The sequence below is a fragment of the Zingiber officinale genome, chromosome 5A (genome assembly GCF_018446385.1).
Source record: "Zingiber officinale cultivar Zhangliang chromosome 5A, Zo_v1.1, whole genome shotgun sequence".
Classification (NCBI taxonomy): Eukaryota; Viridiplantae; Streptophyta; class Magnoliopsida; order Zingiberales; family Zingiberaceae; genus Zingiber; species Zingiber officinale.
Genome location: NC_055994.1, coordinates 16,532,577 through 16,541,303, shown reverse-complemented (window position 1 = coordinate 16,541,303; position 8,727 = coordinate 16,532,577). Strand labels below are relative to the sequence as shown.

Genomic DNA, 8,727 nt, shown 5'->3' with positions numbered 1-8,727 from the left:
AATAGGTATAATGTAACAATGATGTTCAAGATTTTGTGATGGTTATTAAGCTAAAATCATAAAGTTGGATATGATGAATTTAAATTATTCAAAGAAGGACTAATAAAAAAGGCTTCATAGAGAAAGTCAAGCCCCACTTGATCGAAAACTAAATACCTAAGTGGAGGTTAAAATATATAATGAGAAGGATTGCATCATATATATTGTAATTAACTAAAAAATTAAGTATAAACTCTAATCAGACGATGTAGTTTGGTTCGATATGAGATTAGAAGACCAACAACTATATACTTATTAAGTTGAATGTCTCTTAAAAAGTAAATATAATTATAATCAGCCCTCCAATTAGACTACAGTGATTTAGCTTCACTAGATTGAAAGATAAAAAAATAAATATATATTTTGAATTGAATATCTCTCAAAGAGTCAACTAGATATGTAATTTTATGGAGATGAAGGCAAGATTTGTGCCAAGGTAAAACCTTCAATCCCATGGAAACCGTGGAACTTCAAAGCTCCCTTCATAATGATTTGTCCATCTTGGAAACAACCGGCGAGTATTCAGACACGATTCCCGAATCATTTGAAGTATCATCCTTCCCAAAGGTAAATGACCGGTACCCAGGAGAGCTAGAGAGCAGGCCCGACTCACTGCTAGTTTCAGTATTCTCAGTGTGCGAGAGAATGGGAAAGGTTTGGTCCGTCGCAGGCACAGCCAAATCAGTCTCCAGTATCTTCAGAACTTGATCCATCGCAGGTCTCGCATGAAACTGAGGATGCGTACAGAGAACAGCTACATGAACGTACTTCTCCAGCACTTCTCTCGGCCCCAATTCATCCATCCCTTCTTCGATAACATCCAATGCCCTCCCTCTCCTCGCCAAAGACCACGCCCAATCGCTCACAACAAAAGCCTGTCCCTCGCTCCTCGATCCGAATGCCTTCTTTCCACTGAGGAGCTCGAGCAGCAGCACTCCGAAGCTAAAAACATCACTTTTCTCAGACAATTGCCCGTACAAGGCGTATTCAGGGGCAACGTATCCTAGGGTTCCGGCTACCTTAGTGCTGACATGGGACATCCCCTCCGGCGTAAACTTTGCCAGCCCAAAGTCTGCTACTTTGGGCTCGAAGTTCTCATCCAGAAGTATGTTACTCGCCTTTATGTCCCTGTGGATGATCAATGGTTGAGCTCCGGTGTGGAGGTAGGCCAATCCACGTGCCGTTCCAACCGCGATCTTTTGCCGCAGCGGCCAACTCAACCGGTGGCGGTGATCCTCTGTAGCAAACAAATGGTCATGCAGGCTTCCGTTCTGCATCAAATCGCAGACAATGATCCTCTGGTGCCCCTCCATCTGGGTGGTGGCGATGCAGTAGCCTCTCAGCGCGAGGAGGTTCACGTGGCGGACGCTGGCGATCACCTCCACCTCATGGGCGAAGCTCGCGTCCCCTGAGGCGGAGCAGTTTTTGAAGCGTTTCAGCGCGACCTCGGTCCCGTCCGCCAGGACGCCCTTGAAGACGTTTCCGTAGCCGCCGCGACCGATGACGTTATCCCTCGAGAAATTTCTGGTCGCCAATTGGATTTCCTCGTAGGTGAACTTGATTAATGTCGTGCTCGCGCTGATCGACTCTAGCGCCCGAGAGGGCCTAGTCTCCGCTGGTGTTGGCGGCGTCCTCCGCAGGGAACGGCGCCTCCGGATCCAGATCAACGAGGCAAAAACGAGCAGGAGAAGGAACAGGATGCAAACGACGTAGATCCAGATGAACGATCCGCCGCCGCGTCCGCCTCCGGAGCGGGGCGGGGATGAAGTGGAGTTAGCGGAGAGGAGGAAGTAACAATAAGCATTATCGTCGCTGGAGGGGCTGCCGCTGATGGCGGCGGCAGAGTATATGAAGGGGTAGGAGTTGCAGTCGGAGACGTTTCCGTAATCGGGCCCGGGAAGGTACGCGGCCTTGAAGCGGTTGAGGCTGGCAGTGCAATCGGCGCAGACGAGAAAGGAGTGGAGGGATTGATTGCAGAAGGAACCGATTTCGGCAATGGCGGAGCGCGGGACGAGGTCCTCGAAGTCCCCTCGCGAGGTGAGGTTCATGCAGCCACGAGCGATCCAGTCGGTGCGGAAGCCGCAGCCGGCGCGAACGTCGAACGGGGCGTCGGCGAAGAGTGGAGAGAGGGCGGCCTCGAACCCAGCCCAACAAACTGGAGCGTCAGCGAGGGAGGCGTGGAAGAGGGAATTCGTTAGGAGGTATTGGGCGAAGACGAGGTGAAGGAACTGGAGGATGAAATTGCAGTGGGTTTGGGCGTCGGCTGAGAGGGACGAGAAGGAGGAGGCGGAGACGAAGCGGCGGATGATGGAGAAGTCGAGCGGGCAGACGGCGGAGGAAGTTTGGGAGAGAGCAATTGGGTAGGGAAGAAGGGACAGGGCCAGCGAGGAGAAGAAGACGAAGAGTTGCAGGGCTTTTGTCATCGTAGCAAACGACGGCTGAGTGTTGGAACCTTTTCTACACAGTCCATCGATCACGTAGTAGTTTATTTATATTTTATAATTTTATTATGCATTTTTTAAGAATAACAAATTGATCCCGTCCTAGACAATAAACACAGTTAAAAGTATGTAGTAATACATTTTAATAATTGAGGTCCCCTTCCGTACTTTCCCTTCTCTCGGAAAGAGGGGTCAAGTATGGAACATCCATTATAAATAGAATAATTCAGGAGTTCAATATTTTTTAATTGTATATTTTATTTGAAAAAATATCTAATCAAGGATGATCGATTTGATCTTATGAAAATTTTTTATGATCATCAGAATAAATTGAGAAGTGCTCACAGCGGATAGTCCAAGAGTCCAGCATACTTTAATTGCGTACCTCATTTAGAGGAAAAATTCCTATAAATTCATCATAACTGGGATTATGATTTTTCTATTAGATTATAGTATTTAAAATTAAAAATTTTAAATATTCATGGGATATATTATATATATTTAGGGTTTAAGATTTTTGAATATAGGGTTCGAGATTGAATTCAGGATCCTAAATTCAAATAGAAAATATTTTTTTATTTTCTTTAAATTTTTTTAATATATTATATATATTTAGGATTTAGAAGTTGGATTATAATAAGTAGTTTAAGATGGTAAGATTTAGAGCCCGAAATTGAATTCTAAGTCATGAATTAAATATAAAATAGTTTTTTTATTTTTTAAATATATTACATGTATTTAGAGTTAGAAATTTTAGAATTTACGAGCTGAGTTACAATGAATTTAAGTCAATAATTTTTTTTCTTTAAGATTTCGATTTTTCTATTGCATTATAGTGTTCAAAATTAAAAATTTTAAATATTCATGGGGTATACTATATATATTTAGGGTTTAAGATTTTTAAATATAGGACTCGGGATTGAATTCAAGATCCTAAATTCAAATAGAAAATGTTTTTTTTTATTTTTTTAAATTTTTTTTAGTATATTATATGTTAGGGTTAAAAATTTAGGATTTAAAAGTTGGATTATAATGAGTTTGAGTTAATAAAATTTTTCTTCTGGGATTCAAACTTCCCCCTTAGATTGTAGCCTTCAAAATTAAAAATTTTATATACTCACGGGGTATATTATATATATTTAAAGTTTAAGATTGTAGGATTTAGGACCCGGGATTGAATTCAGGGTCATGAATTCAAACAGAAAATGTTTTTTTTATTTTTTTAATATATTAATTAGGGTTAGAAATTTTAAAATTTATGGGCTGAGTTATAATGAGTTTGAATCAATAAGATTTTTCCTATAAGATTCAGACTTCCCTTTTAAATTATAGTGTTTAAAATTAAAATTTTTTAAATATTCATAGAATATATTATATATATTTAGAGTTTAAGATTTTAAGATTTAAAAGTTGAGTTATAATAAATTTAAGTTAATAAGAATTTTTTTCTAGTGTTTAGGGTATAGAATTTTTTTTGAGGGGATATTGATTTAAAAAAAATAAAAGGAATGAATGCTCTTGCATCTCTGATCCAGACGACTAAATTGAATTTAGGCACCTGAATTACTGAGGTACACACAGACATATACAATATTCCGTTCATAACATATATAGAATTATTTTATACCTCGATCCTAAACCCTATTAAAATAATTATTCATATAAATACTAACTGTCCCAATGCAGAGAATGTCAATCGATGTTATCTTCAACGAATTAATAATTGCTGCCTCAATTAAGGCGGACAATGAAATAAATTATTGTTTTTATTTAATTAATATAAATTCCAACTGCTTCGGGTCAACTGCTTTTGATGGTTAATGAATACCAATCGAAATAATGTCAGTGACATAAATATCTCAGAAATTTCGACTTTATCCCATAGTTTATATGTTTTTTTTACTCATTACAATTTAGAATATTATATTTTACACCTTATTTTATAAATAAAATTAAAATATTTCCATAAAATATTGTAGTAAGTTGACACATCGCAATTACAATGTTAATAAGTTAACACTCTAAGATTGAAACGAAGGAAAGAGTGGGATGAATCTCATTTTTATTTTTTATTTTTTCAGAAAATAAGTAATCACAACGGACAAATAATAATCATTATAAAGTAAGAATATATTTATTTTTACTTAGTTCATACCTTAAAATTACTATTCTAAAATTACAATTCTTTGGACCATTTTGATTAGACAATTTATTAAACTCTCTCTCAAAGAACCTTTAAATAAAAAGGTCGAATAAAAAATAAGAAAGGTATAACATCTTATACTTTCCTATGTAAGTATTACAATAACTAAAGTAAAACACTATTTTACTAACAATAATTATAGTTGAATGTAGAAGTTTGATATCGATGTCACTCTTTCTATAACAGTTGGATGTAGTAGAGTTGTACACAACAGTAGCAGAGAGATGATGCAGCAAAATCAATTTAGAAGTTCATAAAGAATTGATACTGAAAGTTGTGGTTGAACCCCTCTTTTAAAGGATATTGGGGGTGCCTCGATTCATGCAGGCCACCTCCATGAATGGTGATCCGATTCAAGAAGTTCATCTTTTATCCATTTGAGGATGCCTCCATTCGACTAAGGACGCTTCTAATGTTCCAACCAGAGGTGCCTCCATTGAACCACAGTGTCTCTAATACTGAAACTTTATTCTCGAAGTTTATCTCCTTTGGGCGTCTCTAGCCATCCAAGGCACCTCCAACCTCTTACTTAGGGTGCCCTCCACTCAATTGAGGTGCTTTGAGTATTATTCATCCAAATTTCATTGTTTTCTCTAAGCTCCTACAAAATATGTTAATCCAAACTAACAAAAACTACCTATAAAATAGAGTTATTACAAATAATTAAAAATATGAATTAGATAATAAAGAATGAAGATCATAATTTAGTCTTGGACTCAATTTAGATTTCCAAAGTGGATCTAAGTTGGACCAGTGACTACAGTCCCATTGGGACTTATCCTTGTTGGTACCCTAAGGTAGTTTTGATATGATCAAATAAGTTAAGTTAGGTCTTGTTATATTTAACCTATGTCTAAGTATACAAGAACTTAGGAGCACAACGTGTCAAGCGAAAGACGCAGCTAGCGAGAAGGACGGCACGGGAGAGAGCTGATGGGCTCAGTGTGTCTGAGGGACGAGGTGCTGCGGAAGAGTACACCGGTGAACGAGAAGGGAGCGTGCGGTGTTTTCAAGGGATGAGAATTCAGAGTGGAAGATTGCTCGAGCAGCAAAAGATGCAGCTATCCGAGGGACGAAAAGTTGTGGAAGAGTACGTTGAAGGACGAGAATGAAGAAAGTAGCAATTCCGAGGGACGAGAAGCCAAAGCGGAAGTATGCTCGAGAAGGCCGGAAGTTGGGTTCGGATGAGCCCTATTACGGATTGCCGAAATCACCCAAGTGAGCGGAGCCGGAGCGGATGACCAAGATCGAGGAGAGCGGAACCGAAGAAGGAGGCCCAGACCAAAAGTCAACAAAAGGCTGACTTTTGATGCTTGGGGTGCCCAGACTAGGTCGGGGCACTCGAATCAGTCCGGGGCGCCCGGACTAGTCCGAGGAGCCCGGAGCAGGTCGGGGCGCTCGGAACCATTCCGGGCGCCTAGAATATGACTTTGATCCAGATTGACGTGACTTTTAACCGTTACGTCAGAGATAGATTTCTATCCCATTCTAGGCGCTTGGAATGCTTACAGGTGTCCTGAGCAGGGCTATATAAACAGCCCTGCTCCCAGAAGCTAAGAAGGATAAGAAACAATGAAACAACACTTGCACGCTTTTAATTTTCTGTTTAGCTCTCTGATTCTGTGCTGCCATTACTGTAAAAAGGCTTCCCCATCTAGAGGACATTTTTAGTGCTCTTTTTCATCTATCTTGGATTAACAACCTTCCCGGTTATAACAAAGTAAATTCGTTGAGCCTCAACTTTCTGATTCATTATTTCTTTATTATACTTATGCAAGTGTTAGATTTATAAAGCTGTAAATCCGAGAAAAGTCTTTTTCTTTTATTTTTGTGCAGGGCTATTCACCCCCTCTAGCCGGCCGCCAAGGGTCCTAACAAGTGGTATCAGAGTCAGGACACTTCAGGAGGATTAACCGTCGAATGAAGCACACGAGATGACTGGACTGAACATTTACCCACCAGTATTGGAGGGGGAGTTTGCTTTTTGGAAATGTCGGATGGAGGTATATTTTAAAATTAATTTTAATATTTCACTAACAATTAAGTATGGTTTTGATATGTTGGACCCCGTGGTATTTTGATGTGATCAACTAAGTTGGTTAGGTCCTGCTGTGTGTTTGATCCCTGTGTCTGAGTGTGTAGGAGCTTAAGAGCGTAGAAAGTCTAGCGGAAGACGCAGCTAGTGAGAAGGATGGCACGGGAAAGGAGCCGACGGGCTCGGTCCGTCCGAAGGATGAGAGAGTTGTGGAAGAGTACACCGGTGGCCGAGAAGAACGTGTGCGACGTTCGAGGGACGTTAAGCCCGGGAGGAAGGCTGCTTGAGGAAGGCTGCTCGAGGAAGACCGGAAATTGGGTTTGGGTGAGCCCTATTTCAGTTGGCCGAAATCACCTAATCACATGGAGCTACAAAAGTCAAAGCAAGGCGAAATGATGCTGGAAATAGAGCTTAAGGCGCCTCAAGACAATACTAGAGGCGCCTCCACCTTAGAGGCGCCTCCATCTGCCTTGGAGGCGCCTCAAGCTTGAAGGCGCCTTCAACTAGTCCAAAGTGATCGTTTGCGCTGCGGATAAAGTTTTATCCGCCCATTCGATGGAGGCGCCTTGGACCCTTGTTGGAGGCGCCTCGGACCCTCGAGATCAGATTTCCAGAGGCTATTTAAAGATCCCTGGAACTAGGAATTCAATATCAATTGTGTATTCAACTCTGTAACAACTTCCTAGCAATAGTTCTGAGCCGTTAGTGTGTAAAAGGCTTTTCCGCCTTCAGCAAAGGAGATCTTCTACTGCGCTTTTCTTACTGCCCTGGATTAACAACCCTCTTGGTTGTAACCAGGTTAAATTCCTATCTTCTTGTTTCTTTGTTGCTTCATTATTCTATTTACTATTGCACTATTTGAGTTGAAAGTACGAGGAGGGTATAGTGTTAATTTTTTAAAAGCAATTCACCCCCTCTTGCCGGCCTCCGCTGCACCTACAATTGGTATCAGAGCCAGACCGCCTCAGAAGGACTAACCGCCGACTGAAATACAACGATCAAGACGATGGCTGGAGCAAATATTCATCCCCGGAAGTTCGACGGAGACTTCGCGACGTGGAAACGTCGGATGGAGGTATTCTTTAAAACCGACTTCGATATTTTACTAACTATGAAATATGGTTTTGAAGTTCTGAAAGACAAAGAAGAGCATCAGTGGAGCAAGAAGGAGCAGGCCAAGTTTGTTGCCAACGGAAAGGTAGAATTCCACCTGTTGAGCGTGCTGCCACCACAAGAGGTAAGTCGAATCGGAAGCTACTCCTCCGTGAAAAACCTCTGGGAAAAATTCCTAGAGCTTCACGAAGGTACCTCGGAAGCTAAGCTAGTGAGGCGCGACATCCTCCGGACCCAGTTAACGAACCTTCGGATGAACCAAGGCAAGAAGGTAGCGCAACTCCAAGCAAGGACCAAAGAGTTGATCACGCAACTAACTAATCTTGGAGAAGAAGTAACGAACCGGGACTTAATCCGGTACGCGCTCAACGCCTTCCCCAGAACTCCAGAATGGGCGTCCTTAGTAGATGCATATTACATCTCTAAGGACTTCGAGGTAATTACTTTAGAAAATTTGTTTTCTACTTTTGAACTTCACGAATCTTGAGTTGCAGAGCCCAATGGAGTAGAGAAGACTAGTCAGAACATTGCCTTAAAGGCAAAAACAAACGATTCTGACTCCGAAGCCTCGATCGACGAATCCGAAGCTGCATTAATGGTAAGATGATTTAATAAGTTTTTTAAATCTAACAACTTTAGATCACAGAAGCATGAGCGAAAAAGGAGAACGATTCGTTGCTACAACTACAACGAAGAAGGGCACATCAAGGATGACTGCCCAAAATTAAAGAGCAAGCAGAAAGAAAAGGAAAAGGTCAAGTACAAGAAGCCAGAATCCTCCAAACACAAGAACCTGAAGGCCACTTGGTCAGATTCGTCGTCTTTCGAATCAGACATCGAAGCCTTCTCGGGGTTAGCACTAATGGCTAACCATCAGATTGAAGAAGAGTTAAGCT

At 41.1% G+C, this 8,727-nt stretch overlaps 1 protein-coding gene across 1 annotated transcript; it reads right to left on the bottom strand.

Annotated features, from left to right (window-relative positions):
• Window positions 1-396: 396 nt before the first annotated feature.
• LOC121980262 (probable LRR receptor-like serine/threonine-protein kinase RKF3) lies at window positions 397-2,482 on the bottom strand. The gene has a single exon (XM_042532237.1). It carries the CDS (start codon window positions 2,460-2,462, stop codon window positions 522-524), a length of 1,941 nt encoding a protein of 646 aa, XP_042388171.1. The 5' UTR covers window positions 2,463-2,482; the 3' UTR covers window positions 397-521.
• Between the last annotated feature and the right edge of the window lie 6,245 nt (window positions 2,483-8,727).